The sequence below is a fragment of the Macrosteles quadrilineatus genome, unplaced genomic scaffold, assembly GCF_028750875.1.
Source record: "Macrosteles quadrilineatus isolate MER2022 unplaced genomic scaffold, UCM_ALF_1.0 Scaffold_1__1_contigs__length_201487025, whole genome shotgun sequence".
Classification (NCBI taxonomy): domain Eukaryota; kingdom Metazoa; phylum Arthropoda; class Insecta; order Hemiptera; family Cicadellidae; genus Macrosteles; species Macrosteles quadrilineatus.
This window is the reverse complement of record NW_026542594.1, coordinates 28,610,082-28,628,472: the sequence shown is the minus strand read 5'-3', so window position 1 is coordinate 28,628,472 and position 18,391 is coordinate 28,610,082. Positions and strand designations below refer to the sequence as shown.

Sequence of the window (18,391 nt, the reverse complement as noted above, 5' to 3'; positions counted from 1 at the left end):
AATCCATTTCAAATTGTTTCCTGCACTGTTGTGTGATATAACTAATTTAATTTGCTTGTAAACATTCCAGAAAATGTGACAAACTGTTTCCATTTAATTAAAACCTATGACAGGTATCCCCGTACCATACCCTAATCGGGATTATTAGTTTAAATTATCCTTAAAAATTTAGAATTGTTTTGTTGGTTCTAAATTGAACCCTTGAGCTCCAATAACGTGGCTAAGAAATGTCCGAACTTAGTCACTAACAAAGGTACTGATCATATCGCACTATTCCACGCTCACCTTTCATTCTTAAGCTTTAAATACTCACCAAGTGGTGCGTCACTGTCTTAAATAATTGGATTTAATTGAATGTTAATATACTATAAGACAACTATGACTATGAAATGTTATGCTTATTCGATTCCATGTAGGGAAATTACCGTAGTTCTCAAGGTAAGATCTAGACCCAGGACCAAATTACTTTTGTTTATGACTCCAGAGGACAAAAATAATATCAATTCGGATTCATGTTTACTAATATAAAAAATAGCTGGTGTGTGTGAGTAGCACAATCACTAATGTAAAGATCATCAGATTTTGATGGAATTAGGTACAAACGAGTAAACCTTTTATAAAACTTATTCGAACGAGTTCGCAAACCATCATTGTTAGACTATGGAAACGGGGGTTTATAGGAAGTTTTAAGGGTAAAAATTGGATTTTCCCAATTTTGTAACCCCCAAAATATGTATGAGAATGGATGTGCTTTTGGCCTCTGGCGACATCAAAACGAATAACTCCCATGTCCATAGATTACCATGAGACCTACGGTGATAGCTTATTACTTATGGATGGGAAATTCCCTAAAAACTAACCCTAAGCAGGGATGTCCATAAAAATTATTTGATATGGCAATAGAATAGTGGAAACGCATTTTTATATGCATTCTACTGCATATGTTATACCTATTAGGAATACCTGTACCTATTTTAGAAATTTTCCCGCATTTTTTAAGGGAACTGTTCATATACTGATATTGCTACGTAAAATTGTTGGATAGCATCTTTAATTGATAGTCCATTGGCAAACAGCATGTGGGTCCAGAATTGATTTTTGTTGGAATTTAAACAGAAGACACTAAAATACTAATTTCAATTCCTTACCTCTATCAATAGCTGGTTATAATGTTTCAACTTAGTATAACAACAAACAATGCGTTACAACTATTTTTGATATTGTTTTTTAATCCATGCATTTTTTTTATATAAGGTAACGGTCCAAATTTGGTGTAACCAACAACACAAAGCTTTGGATGTATGGGAATATCAACCATCTACTTAAAATGTATTAGAACCCGTCATCTTCAACTTGCCTCCAGTATGAGCGGTAAAGGTTTGTTTTCCCTAAATCATATAGCAATAAGGTTTTTTATGGATTTTTCAAGGGTGTATGGATAAATTTCATTAATTTAACCTCAGAGTAGATTTAACCTTTTGAATACTTTCGTACTCATACTTAACATGTGATATTTCTAGCTTATCAACTATCCTTACTGAAACCAGCTGATAAATTTTACTATCCCAGCCTGGTTCCTATAAATAACATTGTTTACAAATTGCATCATTTTTGTTAAACGTTCAGCGGACGTATATTCATTATTTGTATCAAACCACAACAGTGCTAAGTCATAAACAGACTGATATAACGCTACTACCGGTCACTGACGCATTGTGTAAAGTGAGAGTTTTGTAACAAGGAAAGTGAAGTGGCGTGACGTAGGCGGTTTCTAGAACTGATTCATTCAGGGTCAATTACGTTGAACGGTCCATTGAGTTGCCCGTAGGGAGGGGAGATCCAGTTCTGATCACGATCGTTTAGTTTGTGCCTGTCTACTGTGTTGTTAACAGTTGTGTCTCTCGTCGCGTATCAAAACAGTTCCTAGTGATGCGAGTTGGAACATGCGTGCGCGCGTTGCTGATCGCGATAGTGTTGACCAGTTGTGTAGTAGTAGGACGAAAGACGTTTTCGACTAGAAGAAAAACAGGAAATAATCGAAGAGGTGGTTCGACCAACTTCAAACACAAGCAGCCTCCACCTCCTGTCACTCCCCAGAAGGTGGACTCGTTTTTGGCAGCTGAGAGAGCAGGCTCATCACACGGAACATCACATGGATCTCCTGCTATAACTAACACACACTACCGTGGCAGTCCGTTCGACAGTAAACCTCCGAAACAAACAGTGCCACAGACAAACGGTCCCATCGGCTTTGATAAGGTGAATCAAGGTAACCCGAAGCCCCTGGGTTTTGATAAAGTTAACTCTGAAGTGCAACATAAATCACCTAGTTCTAATGTTCCTATTGCTCCGGCGTATCCTGGTAAAGCGTCAGCCCCAGCTAGTGCTCCTAACGGCCCTCCTCCTGCCTACCCCGGCCTTGGTGGCAACACTGGCTCACATGGAGGGTTTGAGTCACCTCCAGCATACCCTGGACGTCCTGTCAACGCACCACCCGTCTACTCCGCCACCAATCCTAACAATGGACAACGGCCTGGCTACCCGGCTCAGCAGAACTATCCTGGACAGCAAAGCTATCCGAGTCAATCAAACTACCCAGGTCAGCAAAACTATCCGGGGCAGCAGAACTATCCTGGGCAACAAGGCTATCCGAGTCAATCAAACTACCCAGGTCAGCAAAACTATCCGGGGCAGCAAAACTATCCAGGGCAGCAAAGCTACCCTGGATATCCTAATGCTGGCGGCTCTTTTGGTGGATATTCGAACCAAGGATTAGGATCTGGAGCTTATGGTTCGTATCCAAATAGCGGTTATAATAATTGGCAATCAGGACAGTCTCACTCAGGAGGATTCGGTGGGAATCCGTACGGAGGATCACCTTTTGGACACTCAAATCCTTACGGAGGAAGTCCCTTTGGTGGACAGTCACAATACGGAGGCTATTCGGGATTTGGAGGAAATCCTCATTACAGTCCTAATAACTTTGGATACAGTAATAATCCTGGATTCTTTGGGTCATCGTCTTATGGAGGAAACAATGGCTTTATGGGTCAACACAAAAAGAGTCGGTGGGGTGGGCTCCCCATTCCCATTCCCATTCCCATACCGATACCTCTTGGAATGTTTGGTGGATTCGGTGGTCGAAGCCATAACCACCGTGTGCTAGACACGTTCGTCAAAAACCAAACAATTGATTCTTCTAACAACCAAACCACAAATATTTACATATTGAATAATTCCACCGTTACCCCTTGTACAACAGACCAGTTTGTTTACGATTCCCTGAACGTAACAGTTATGTCTTGCACAGCTGGTAACTGTACAGCTATAAAAATGTTTACTACAACCAACGTATCGGGAGAAATCTCAGTACATTCTGCAGGTATAACTATGTGTCTTGAAAATAATAATGTTACTTATAGTTCCTTCGCTGACAATGTAAACCCAACAGTGTCTGATTTACACAAGTACTGGATGAGAGTTTGCAGAGAGGGAGCTATGACAAATACAAACACTACTGGAAATAAAACCGAACAAGTCCCACCAAATACCACTGTTAAGATAGAAGAGATCTCCATCAACGAAACCTCGAAGACTGATATCAACACGACTGTGGTTCCTACTGCCGATAATTCAACTGTATCGTTAACAGAATCCACCACCGTACCATCAGTGACTGACCTCCCCACTGCCGTCCCAATAGTGAATTCCACAGTTTTCAACACCACTACTCCGTTAAATCACTCATCTTGTGAGATATTCAACTGTTCCTGGATAGAAATGTGTCTTCCTTCAATTGAGCTGGTAGATCGCTGCTCGACTCCCGACTGCCCCTTCTCCAGGACGGGCTATCGTCCATGCGTCAGGGTCAAAATGTGCAAGTCACCTTTGACTCCAATCAGCACTTTTGCTACACTCAATAACACCATCTCCCGCATCGACCAGTTCAACAACATCACTAGTGCCAGTGACGTGGCGAATCTCACTTTAATATCCTATGTTCCTCCCACGTTCCCTGTGAACTGCTCTCAGAACGCGACTGACCCGATGTGTCAGCCGCCACCGAGTTTTCCTCAGGAGGCTTGTGTTCTTGGAGTCAATTCTACAGATTGTGTTCCGGCTGAAGGTGTTCTTGCTCCGACGGTATTGAACACAACAGGAGTGGAGGCGACGTCTACTGAAACTCCTGATGCGTCACAAACCGTCCTTGGAGATATTAAACTGATTTTTCCTGGAGAGTGAGTAATATAACATAGGTACTAGTTTATAAAATAGTTTCAATGAGAGTTCAAGGATTGGATATATGGCTCATACGCAAAGTTAACTTGCTGTTAGTTTAGCACAGCCACAAGTTGTTATTCATTAAACCATTAAAATCTTTAAACATATCTTTTTTATTTACAGAATATTTTGAGAACATTAAAGGCTTTATGAGGTTAAGATTATGATGAATGTCCATGCCCAGACTCGTTATTTGTCTATCCATTAACCGTTTACATTGTTGTAAAACAGGCGTAGTATATAACTTAATTCTGAGCCAACAATATACTAGATCTATAACTAGATAAGGCCGTGATAATGATATGAATGACGTTGAAACAAACGAAATAAAAATATTAGTGTTACAAATTGAATCATTTCCTATTATCAAAACGCGTAAAATGAGCCAAATATTAAAATCTTTACGATACTATGATCTAATAGCAAGTTAAATTAAACTTGTTATAATGTGTTGAATAAATTAATTCAACAGAGTTTATTCAGGGATATATTGACTAAACATTAATCTAGTGCGTAATCCTAGTAAAACTACTACTGTAGCCTACCATTGATCATAATTGATCTTATTTATAGCTCCATATTTTAAAACGTTGATGAAACCATATGAAACTGAAACAATTGGCTATGAGGTATTGGCTCGGTAATCTCAACTGGTCGTCAATAAATTGAAATTGAAATATTTCAGAATCTGATGATACGACTGATTTAGATTTTTTGCAAAATAATTTAATGTGTCCTATTTATATTTACATTTGATATTTGATGTTGCTATTCATCTTAAAAACATTTTTTAGTCATATATCAATAGCCTAAAACATTAACTGCTTGTATCAAAGATCATGCAATTATCAATATTAAATGGCTCCTCCATTTCACTATTTTACGTCTTTGCTTATCCAAGATTCTTCTTAGAAAGTTAAACCGTTGTATTGAGCTTCTCATTTTGAACGCTGATGGAAAATGAACGTGAATCGCATTGTTACGTCACCATATAGTTCGTTTATAGTATATGAATGTTGAAATATTTAATAAACTAAAAGCACAGTTCATACTTCCTCAGATGATTAAGGTCGGCTTAGTAAAAACATAATTATAAAGCTATATGTTATTCCCTCGATATTCAAAAATAGGGTTTTCTGCTTCAGTTATCGCGTGTAAAACAATTCCATTTTTGAACAATGTAATGAGACCGATACAGCTGCTAAATTAGCCTGATGATTCAATTAGCCTACACCATTTGACATGGTTGACTCATAAACTGACATAATGTTTGATAGCTGATAACCAAGTCAGCTGATAAACATCAGCTGTGTTCACGTGTAACTGCAATGTGAAGGTCGCCCAAGCAAAGACATGACCTAGCATCATGACTAGGGCATATTGATATGTTTAGAGCAACATTATATTTACGTATCATGTCAACTACTAGGTTGATCCAGATTTCTAAAATAATTCACTGAATTGAGCCAATGACAGGGTAGGGCTTCATGTATTTTAACATTGTTTACATTAGCAGTTATTTTACTGGCAAATAAATATATGAAAATCTATAAACAAATGCTTTGTTGAATTATAATTTGCAATGGTTGTAAACATTTTTTAGATTACTAACTAATAGTACTCCATCATTATTTTCCTACAAATATTTGATTTCTCAGCGGTTAATATTAATATAAACACTTTTGTAATTGGTTAAGTTGCGCGCCAGAGTATGGGATAGTTCAATTTTGGTTAAAATATTTTAATTTTTGAAACTGACAAAAGATTTTACAAGAATCCTTTCTTAGCGTGCGCTTAGACCGTACGAAGAGTTGTGCCAAGTGTCATAATGTCTGACTAACTTTAAACTAGGTACTATAGTTTGTGACGAATCAGTGTGTATCAGAAGGTTCTGGCTTATATTTGTATTGTACAGGCAAAAAATGATATAATCAGATATTCTATAAAATGACATTGATAGGCCCAAAGTTAAATAGGCTAAGTTTGAAATAAAGATCATTGTATTGTATATTTGACTAGCCATTCTGTAGCACGTAGAACCTTTTTTCGACTGTTGTTCCCCTTTATAAACTAATCTAATCCAAACTAAAACTAGCCTAACCTAACCATGTATATAAAATAGTTCACTATTCTTGATTCTTTTTTTACTTTTGATTCCGTTTGACTGATCGGGTAGCTCTGTGATTATAATGCTTATCTAGTAATCAATAGGTCACCGGTTCGATCCTGAGAAAGTGTGTAGCTTTTTAATGGGTCGCAACTACTGGACCCAGGATAGAGAACAGCTGATCTTAGTAAGTTAGAAAGATACATGGATCGTCACACTTCATTATACACTCATCCTTCACTCATATTTCGGGTTAGAATAAAATACAAATACAACTAGGTGGCGATGGCGTCCCCATCTCAATTGGTAATATAATATAAATAATAATATTTTTGCATTAGATAATCTTAAAACAAATTTACTAGCCTTAAATTACTGAGCCTGGCCATACACAAAGTATTTCAATATTGTAAAGTAAGTAGTTTTTTTTATCAATAATATAAATACAAGTAAATCGCGATACGAATCTCTGTATTGGTATTAACAATTATCTTATAGATAAAAGGGTGTATTACGGCTACATTTCAGCTGTAGAGCTTAGAGATTTATGCATAATATACAGCTATATATCAACTCCTACTACATATAATACGAAGGCAGTGGTATTATTGTTGAATTATTTATAAAGGGAAACGGCAAAGAAGTTTTGTCAAACACTGTGAAGCTTTTATAGCTGTGTTAATACACTGACCTGTTTGAAACTCAATGTTATTTTCATGAATGGTTTAGGTTTTGGCTTGGATTTTGTTAGGCCTAGACTCTTAACACTGATTTAGTGAATGAGGAATTATGGAGTAGAATACTGATTGATTAGGCCTAATGATTTATACTATCCCTATTGAGTCAGCGTACAAACAATATCATCTATGATCTATTACTTAGAATCAAATAAATGTAGAATAATTACTGTTCATGGTGTTCAACAGTAAACTGTATTAGAATCATGACATGTGTTTGCCATGATTATTGTGCTAAACGTCAACTCCATAGATATGCCTAGTAACTTTCATCTTACCCACGATCACATCATGTTTTTACTGTAGTAAATGTTTGGTAGTGATTTATTTGTTATAATAAAATTTCAGATTACTAACAGAGTACCCGTCCTTCGTACGGGGTTAGCATATAAGTTTAAAATGCTTATTGCTGTTATACTCAACTAAAGCTTTGCGTTTGCAATAGGGGAGGACACATTTTGATTAAATTTACTTCTTTAAATTTAAGGTATGCTATAGTATACTATAGCACATCTACCATAGCCATGTTCCACCACTTCACCGAGAAAAATAAATTATTGAAAATTCACAAAATATAAAAAATCATTCGTGAAATTAAAAACATAAACATAACTGTAAACACAGTTTTTTGTTGCTGCTTAGTTAAAAATTAGCTGTTTGTTTGATAAAAAAATATAGTGCTGCACCCTGTTAGTAAATCTTATAACTTTTAATGCTTTTGCATATAATAGAACAAACTTTTTTAGTTGAAACAGCTGACTAAATTCTTTGATTCCCTTCAAATATGAATACTCATAAGGTTAACATAGGGAACTACAGAGCCACTGGGGCGGAGCCCAAAAAATTTTTGAGATAAGAATTTGGCTATATGTTAATCGGAAATGAAAGCTATCATCATGCCAAATTTCAGCCCAATCCGTCCAGTAGTTTATGCGTGATTGAAAACAAACAAACAAACACACAAACTTTCACATTCATAATAGATATCGATTTATTTATTTATTTACAGCAAGTATACCTATAGTAAGTAGCTATTTCGTAGTTGTCATGGTAAAACCAACATTGAAAAAAACACCGGTCCCTGTCTTAGGCAGTTGCTAAATATCAGCCAGCGTATTTATTATCGTAAACAGTCTCCGACGTTGTAGGAATTGTGATAAAATACCGGGTGTCCCATAATAGTTATCCCTGGTTAATTTTCAACGGCTGCATATATTAAAACGAGCTTCAGTACACGTTACTATGGTAATGTAAAGTACTTTCTAAGTATATTTTTAAATTCACCCCCCCCCCCAAATAGGGGTTGCTGAGGTACCTAACCTAAAAGTTTTAAATAGCACATAATTTTAAGGTTAATAGGTTAAGAGAATATCGGCGGAACCCAGAGATCTCTATCTCATTCCAATACAGAATGGCGGCCATCTTTTATTTTTCATCGGCCTGAAAGAGTCCATATAAAAATATACACCAACATCCCTTATTAGCATTTTAATGGGTTGTACTAGGGAAACTAAGCCCATTATAATTGTAACAAGAAAGTAAAAACTACTTTTTGGTCAGTTTGACAATTTTGCCCCGGGACCAAAAATGGGATATTTTGGGTGCAGCTCAATTTTTTGAAAATATAAAGCCCTATCAATAGACACCTCATTTTGATGTTAAAAAGAATCTCAGTGAAAACTAGAGGTCCCTATCTCAACCCAATAAAAAATTGCGTCCGTTTTTAGTTTTCATCAACCTCAGTGACCCCACATAAAAATACATTATAATATCCAATATTAACATTTTTATCAGGGTATACCAGGAAAGTGTATCCCTCCATAAGAAAACAGTTTACTTTTTAGTTGTTATCATAATTTTCCCTGGGAACTCAAAATGAAGCATATTGGGGCAGCTCAAAAAGGTTTAATATATTTCCTAAAAACTAAAAACTGCCACCATTTTGTTATGGGTTGAGTTAGAGACCTCTGGTTTTCGCTGATATTATTTTTAACTGACCTTCAAAATGAAGTGTCACTTGATGGGGCTTTATATTTAAATTTTTTTACGAGCCCCCAAAATATTCCATTCTAGGGTCCCGGGCACAATTGTCATACTGATCTCAAAAAGTAGTTTTGACTTTATTGTACAGTAATTGTTTTGTTTAGTTTCCCTGGTACAACCCATAAAAAAGTTAATAGGGGATATTGGTGTATATTTTTATATGGACTCTCTCAGGCCGACGAAAAATAAAAAATGCTGCCATATTGTAATGTGTTGAGATAGAGACCTCTGGTTTTCGCCAATATTTTTGTAAACTAGCGGTCTTTAAAATTATGTAATACTTGATAGGTTTTGCTATTTAAACATTTTAAGTTACCCCCAGCAACCCCTATTTGGGGGTGGGGGTGAATTTCAAAATACCCTAAAAAAGTACATTACATTACCCTAGAAACTTGTATCGAAGCTAGTTATATATTAAATATATTTAAATATATTAAATATATTGAATATATTTAAAATTTATCAGGGGGGGACTATATGGGCCACCCGGTATACAATCCATTATTTGTTTGTACATATTGGTTAGCGAACCAGCCTTAAACAATAAGACAAAAGCTGTTTATAAAGTTTTACCAATTGATTTTCTATGTTTTTTTATTCAATGTAGCTTAAGTTAGCAAACAATTTTGTTTGTTGTAGTTTTATTCAACGTACTGATGGATAAGCAAATGAAATTCACTTACTAAGAAGTATGCTGTAAAACATGAGTGAGTAGGCTTGTTTAGTGATGTTTGTTGGTTATTTACGAGTAGACTAGTAATACTATTCTCCGTTCATGCTAGATTTTGTAGAGCTAAAAAAACAAATAATTTAGTATATTGAAGGGTTGTTGTATGCCTGACAGTTATGGAATAAATGAAAAAATTGTACATTTAAAATTACCACGTTATTATATGGAGAATAAATAAACTGTTGTAGCTTGCTTGGTTATGGACATATTTCCCAGTAGCAGCAAACCTAAGTACTCATAAAAATTAATGATATTTAAATAGGAAATAGGTCTAAATCTGATAATTTTAATGAAATAATTTAGTGGAATTCCAGCCAGGTAGATGGAATATTCGCTTAGTCTGCAGGTTAGCTGCGACGAAGGTATTTATAATAATGATGCTTAGTCTATGTATATTTTTATATGGACTCTCTCAGGCCGACGAAAAATAAAAAATGCTGCCATATTGTAATGTGTTGAGATAGAGACCTCTGGTATTTAAACCTTTGTAAAAATATGTAGAAACCATGGTGTCTGGGGACAGTGAACTAATACAGGCAATCGCGACAGCAAATTTTGTTTATATATATACTGTTGTTGTTCTTTAACTTGAACTGGATACGATTTTATCATATAAACGTGTAATTCGTGGGTTTAGATCCTAGACAGCAGTGAAGACAAAGAGTTTTAAATATTACACTTTGTTTCAGAGGCGCTGATAAGGCGGAGGAGCTGGTGAAAGAAATGCAGACGCAAGCCTCATGAACATAGTATCTGCCGTCGCAAACTACTGATTAGTCTATGTATAATATTGTAATATATTTGCCTACAAATGATTTGGAGTGATATTATTTTTGTATTGAGGTAGTCATTAGTTGTATCATAAAGTTTAAAATATATGACTTATTTTTGAGTTTTTATAATCCTCTGTGTTAATTATTCAACAATGTTTTAAATTTTTTCTAGTAATAAAAAATCAAGAATATGTTAATTTGATCTTAAGTATTACTTCGACATCACAACGCAAAGGAGTTACGCTTTTGCTAGCAAAACAGTGCAAGAAATCTCTTGGTTATTAGATTATTGCAATTGGAGAGTGTAAAAATTAAATTAATATAAAATTAACAGACTCAGTGCCTTGAGACTTCGGTACAGTGGTTTATATGAAAAGGGCCTTAAAAATGTATGTAGAATTAATATCGACTATAAAATACAATTATGGGAATTCATACAGTATTTTGTAATATAAATGACAAGATTTATTTTATCAAGGTATACGATACACGTGTTGCACTAATTAGATAAAACAAAGAAAACTAACAATTTAATTTAATGGATTTAATGTATTAGTTAATGTTTAATCAATGTAGTTTATTCATGCACTAAACAGTATCAGAAGGATCACAGTGTACCTGAACTGCAGAATTGAACTAGTCTTGTGTCCTTATCGCACCTGAAAGTCTTTAAAAATTATTTACTTAAAAAAAGTTTTGTTTCGGAAAAAAAACCTTGTTATAGATACATAAAACGGTTACCTAAAGTAGAACCGATTCATGGCACTGATTTAGCTAAGCAGGAAAATGTTAATTGTATTAATCGATAAATTTATAATTTCACTTCAATGGTATTTGTTCTAGTTCTTTCAATGACCATGCTTTATTATGCTGAAATGTAATTAAGGCTTTGTTTAGCTGTTGTGTGTTGGGAGCTATTAAAGCCGATAACAAACGTGTAATATTTGAGTGGCTTGGTTATTTGTCAAACAAACAAAAGAGTGTTTACTACAACAATGATATTTTCCCACCATCCAAAGTGCGCTTTTTTAAAAGCAACTTTATCGTTTTGAACCAAAAATTTCAAATATTTTGAAATTTAAAGTAAGAATTTGAATATAATGCAACGATTCGAAGATAGTCGTTATTTGGGAGCTAAGCAGGTTATTACGGCTCTAGGGCCGAAAGTTAGCTGTTCGCACACTTACTTAAAACATTAATGTACTGTAATATTACATGTCATTCATTCATCATTAACATTAATTTCTGTATTATTTTGTGTATTTTCTCCCATAATGTCTGTTAATGCCCCTGATAATGTATTATCAGTTATTTAATATGTTCCTCCTTGTTAATGTGTTATTTTATCCAATTTTGTTCAATGTTATATAATATCCCATCACCCCACAGAAACATCATCCTATTTTATGTTACAATATAATATTTATGCAAATTCTCTCCATACCTATCCTGTACTCATCAAAAACCAACAATAATCATTTATTTAGAATAATATATAATTGTAAGAAAATTGCAATATAGTAATAACATCTTAAATATAGTATTATTTTTCAAAATTATCCAAAGAAAATCAAAATTACTGTGGCAAGTGTCATTCATGTAAATTAACCAGCTGTACATCACTTCAACAATGGACATGGACTTCCTGAGCTTCTACCATTGCCTCTCCCCAGATCCTGCCAACTCTTCACAGTGTGAACATCATTCTATTGGAAATTGTGTTTGATTTAAACTAAAATTTATAATCCCAAAGTAAAACCTAAATTTTAAATTTCTTATCATCAAAAGTATTGGACAAGTGCATTGAAGAGTACCAATTTATAAGAAGACAGACACTCCAAATTTGGTAACCATCATCCATCTTATTTAACTAAGGACAAATTTAATCTTCATTGGACATTTAATCAGCATAGCCTACTAGGCCAAATTAACTTAACTCATCAAGATATACATATTTCAAATTGAACTTTTATTCAAAATTTAATCTTCAAATTCTATTTTATTTCATTAAATTCAGTGAAACCATTTGGAATCATTCTTTGGACATTTAACATTATTATATTAATAGCATCATGAACCTAGCTTAAGTTAACTTCAGTTATTTCAGAACAATAATTAAATTAAATTATTTGCATTTTAAAGAAGCCTAATATATCATTCGAACCGGCACGACCACCCCTCCCTGAGATTAAGAGTTCATAGCCTATTTAAATATTAATTAGTACTTCAGAAGAAACCAACCCAATATAAGCCTAGAATAATATCATCCACTTTGGAAACCCCACCATTTTGAAAATTTACCATTGTTAACTTACCCTGTAGCTAATTCAAACAACTTAACTTATCTTGTATTTCATTAATAAATTTTATATTGTAACAAATCAAATCTATTTATTCTTAAAATAATTCATAATTATATGATTAAGACAAAGACTTACCTTATTAGACAGAAATAAAACACAAATTAGGAATTATCTTTATTAAGAAAGAAATGACTTTGAGTTCAATGTGGGCTAACTTAATAGCCATAGGCATTTTGTAGGCCTAAGTTAATGAAAAGTCAATAGAAAGCTTTATGGTGCGTAGCAAATTTTTCATGATGCTATTAATATAATAATGTTAAATGTCCAAAGAATGATTCCAAATGGTTTCACTGAATTTAATGAAATAAAATAGAATTTGAAGATTAAATTTTGAATAAAAGTTCAATTTGAAATATGTATATCTTAATGAGTTAAGTTAATTTGGCCTAGTAGCCTATGCTGATTAAATGTCCAATGAAGATTAAATTTGTCCTTAGTTAAATAAGATGGATGATGGTTACCAAATTTGGAGTGTCTGTCTTCTTATAAATTGGTACTCTTCAATGCACTTGTCCAATACTTTTGGATGATAAGAAATTTAAAATTTAGGTTTTACTTTGGGATTATAAATTTTAGTTTAAATCAAACACAATTTCCAATAGAATGATGTTCACACTGTGAAGAGTTGGCAGGATCTAGGGAGAGGCAATGGTAGAAGCTCAGGAAGTCCATGTCCATTGTTGAAGTGATGTACAGCTGGTTAATTTACATGAATGACACTTGCCACAGTAATTTTGATTTTCTTTGGATAATTTTGAAAAATAATACTATATTTAAGATGTTATTACTATATTGCAATTTTCTTACAATTATATATTATTCTAAATAAATGATTATTGTTGGTTTTTGATGAGTACAGGATAGGTATGGAGAGATTTTGCATAAATATTATATTGTAACATAAAATAGGATGATGTTTCTGGGGGGTGATGGGATATTATATAACATTGAACAAAATTGGATAAAATAATACATTAACAAGAAGGGAACATATTAAATAACTGATAATACATTATCAGGGGCATTAACAGACATTATGGGAGAAAATACACAAAATAATACAGAAATTAATGTTAATGATGAATGAATGACATGTAATATTACAGTACATTAAACACACTGGCAGTATCCATATGCATTCATAGACTTGTTTTGTCACTGCTGCCTAGCCACAATTAATTATTATTTTGCTGATTATTTTAAATATTTTCTCACATAACCTTAAAGTAGTTTCGTTGTGGTTTTTTGCCTGTTAGTGTGCATTAATTGCGTTAAAATGGCAAAAGATTTGTATAATGTTGTGAACCAAAGTTTTCGTCTAGGGCATAAAGTGACTCTTTTAGACGCAAGCTCACGTTTTACGATAGAGGCGAAGCCGAGGTCTGAAAATGAGCGAGGGTTGAAAAGGCACTTTTCCCCCGAGTGATGCACTATTGTTTTGTCATATTGCACCATTATATACAACAATCTAAGTTACAAACTAAAATAGTTTTAATTCAAATATAACCTCTTAAAAATAATTCTATCTTGTTTTCGATTTAATTTGCTAATACAAACAAGCGACTGTTTAGTAAGTGATTCAATTGTTTCGTCTATTACGACTACGAGTGTTAGTGTTAGTGTACTGTCGATATGTCAAACTATTTACAATAAAAAGCGATTAAACAATCAATACATACTTTCGATTCAAACGCTTGCCTACGATTGAAATTTATAACTTTTTTTAAGAGATTGGCAACCTCTTTTAACCTTGCATTTGCCCGTTGACATAGATTACAGATCTGTGCGTGGAACGTATCCAGCAAAGCAAGGGGAGAGCCGGTACAGTACGAAGGTGAACTGTACTGATACATTTTAGTGGCAGTGACCAGGATCCGAACCCACGACATAGCTGCCAACTGAGCCACCGACTCACAGTCAACAGCTGATGTTTATTCCTTAAGGGCTAAAAACGCTTTTCCTCCCTAGAGAGTAATAATGCTACTTTAGACATGCAACGCATGTGCTAAAATAGCTGTTTTCTCTGCAGTATGACGAAAAAGTCATTAAAACGTATGCAACTAATTTAAATACTAAATACCAGGGGACCGAGCCATGGCTCGGTATATACGATTGTAAAAGCAATAAACTCACGTTTCATTTATAAATTATTTTGGCTTTTTCTATTTAAGTTTTAGTTGAATTTCAATTTATTATGACGGAAATTTTAACCTGGCAATCCACAACACTATACATTAATTTACAATCGATGAAATAGCACTCGTTTATATTAGCCTATACTTGCATAATAGTATATTTTGTACCTAGGGCCGAAAATGAGGTTTTGCTGACACACATATATATATACAGGGTGAGGCAATGAGAACGCCACAATTTGTTTTAGCTGTCACTATATAATTGTTGCAACAACGAATGATCAGCTGTGCTTAAAACATCAATTAAACTTTGCCATTTTAGTAAATATTATGACCGAAGCTATTAACACTGAGATTTTCATGTGGAAACCTATTTTTAAAATAGTGGTTATTGTGCAAAAACCCAGAGATTGTTTGGACCACATTCCATCCTTGGTCAACATGGCACTATTCCAGATTGGAAAACAATGGTGAACTGGGTAAAATTATTTAGGATAAACGCTTAAATCTTTAAAATAATCGATAGGTGCCGCAAAACTCTTTGTACACCAGCAAAATGTAGAAAAAGTGCGAGTCGCAGTAACTCAAAGTCCAAAGAGATTTGCCAGGAAGCTGTTTTTGTTGAAAGCTTTACGTTGGCTCCTTTTTTTGTGAGGGGGGGGGGGTGTTGTAATAAGCTACTTGAAGTTCGAGGTTTTTCAAAGTCACTCCACAGATTTACTTGAACCGAAGCTAAGAATTGTCAAAAAACTAAAGTGATTCCTGAAGAAATGCTGGAGGATTATTTGATGGAGTTTTCAAGTGCGTAATGTCAAGTAGAACAAGGACGTCACTTGCAGGATTTCGTTCTCAAGAAATGGAAAAATTACTTTGTTAAGTTAAAATGGCAAAAGATAAGCTGTGTTTTGCTGTGCTATTTATATCCATAGGGTGAATATTATTGAGTTTGTACTGCTTATAAATTAGGGTGCTTTCATTGTCCCACCATGTATATATATAAATATATATATATGAATTTGAACGGATGGTGTTTTTGGCCTCTAGGGACCTCAAAACGAAAAAAATCTGTCCCGGGTCTTACCATGAGTACTACGGTAATAGCTTATTCCCTATATGGGAAATTCGCTAAAAGTAATTCTAGGATTGTATCGCTAACGTTGCTATTCCTTTGGAGCATCCTTAGTTTCGATCTAATAATGGATGGACACCATTGTCATAAGGGTTTCAACATGAGACTCAATAGGCTTAGAGGCTTGATATCAAGTAGGACTAACTTCGGTAAACACAGTCTATGGAGGGTGAAGGCACGTGGAATTCACGGCACCAAAAATGTTGCCTTGCACTGGGTTGTAGTTGGGGTTGAACATAAATTGAATTCACATATTACGTGACCTGATACGTTATAATGGACAATCCGAAGTATATGTTCAACAAAGTTTAGGAGAATTCTTATTATACATTCTTATTAGCAGGAGTCTTAAACAAAGCTTGAACTTACTGCGAATTAGTAACCTTTGATCCTAAAAGCATAATAACTTCTCCCATTAGAAGAAGATTTGAAAAAATGAGATTATAAGCTCTTTTACTAAAGAAGGCAGACAGGGTAGTGAGTGCTACGTGGGGTTAGACCAATATCTTGATAAGTATCAACTCTAATGCAAAGGTTTTTAGCCTAAGCAGAGATTTCTAGCTAACCCATAGTTAGTCCATCCTGAGACTTTGAAATAAGTTGTGATATACATAATATAGCTTATTAGCTATATTAGCTAAGGTCGTATATTAATGATGGATGTAACAGCGTTACGGTATATTATTCTTCCTAATTCGTAAGTTGAAAAAATATGACCAACTATACATGTCGTATTTTCAACCTCTTTGCATCTGATATTTATTTTGTTAACAAAAATATGACACATCATTTAATGGTTAAGGATTTCCATTGACGTTTAAACGAATCAACAATGATGGCATGATTGTTTTAAATATATTGCAACGTTATAGTATGGTTAATTACCGGTGCCGGTATAAAAATTCAAAAAGCATACTGATTTGAACAACTTTGACGAAAGGGTCAATTTACGAATTAAGCCTAGTTTATTCTATATTAAAAATTGTAAGAATAAAATGACATTACTTAATGATTAAGGCCACTTGGGTCCAGTTTTATAAGTTTACAATTTGATTTTTTTCGGTGTCGAAAGGCAATCTTTTGAATACCAGGCTAGCACTATATCATTTCAGCTTGGTAACTGGGCATTGGTTAAATTGTTACAGCTTAATTTGAAGTCTTACGCTCGATATTTTGGTAAATAAGATTACGTACTTACAGTATAAAAGTATTTATCACATCACCTGCCGACACCTTCCAAACCTGTCTCTTCTCGAACCCGGGGAGCAGGGCTTGACAGGCACCACGACAATGGAGTCAGGAGTCACTCTAACAGCTCCGGAGATCTGGACACTGTCATGACTGCTCAAACTTGAGTGACCATCACCATCAGTAATCAACATAAACACTAGAGACACACACATGAATGCCTTAGCTGACATCTGCATGGCGACAACAGCACGGAAGATATGTTAACACTCTCGGTTAGCACCTCCCTCTTATACGCCTTTCTTGAATATTCCAACCGTCAACATTGACATTCAGCTCATTCTCATTGTTTGTCGCTATTAAAGCATTGTCTATTTACTTAAGGTGATAAGTGGCTGTTGCCAAATTCCTTTACATTTGCTACCTTCCTTTTAAAAACCATACTATAACTAACTGACGTACAGCAAGTCTACACATAATATCGCCAATGTCCGAGGCATTCAAATTCAATGTTAATTTGATTCCAAGTGAGGTCATACTGAGCCCGGGCTGATAACTGATTATGCTATCATACCAAAGGTCAAAGTAGGATAGTATCAAATCCAAGGATTTGACAGTTTCCTTAAAAGAAAAACTTTAAAAACACCAATGGCGTAGAAACACAAACAAAAACCAATGTCAGTTTCCTGTGTCTACATATTCATATACTGCATAGCTGTAAGTACGATGGAAATATCAATGTAAATATTTACACGATTTATTTAGGTATTAAAATGTTTAGTAGCCTAATTTTAAAGCAATTAATATTTATGAAATTATTAGTACTAAAATAATTTTTAAATATGAATGGTATATTCTGCATTCCTATTATACCTACATATAATTTGTTTGAAAGACATTTCTTA

General features: G+C 34.4%; 1 protein-coding gene across 1 annotated transcript; it reads left to right on the top strand.

Moving 5' to 3' along the window:
- The first annotated feature begins 1,847 nt into the window (after window positions 1-1,847).
- LOC129005823 (uncharacterized) lies at window positions 1,848-10,800 on the top strand. The gene is made up of 2 exons (XM_054434837.1): window positions 1,848-4,238; window positions 10,588-10,800. The coding sequence occupies exons 1-2, from the start codon at window positions 1,930-1,932 to the stop codon at window positions 10,640-10,642; spliced, it is 2,364 nt and encodes a 787-aa protein (XP_054290812.1). The 5' UTR covers window positions 1,848-1,929; the 3' UTR covers window positions 10,643-10,800.
- Window positions 10,801-18,391: the final 7,591 nt, after the last annotated feature.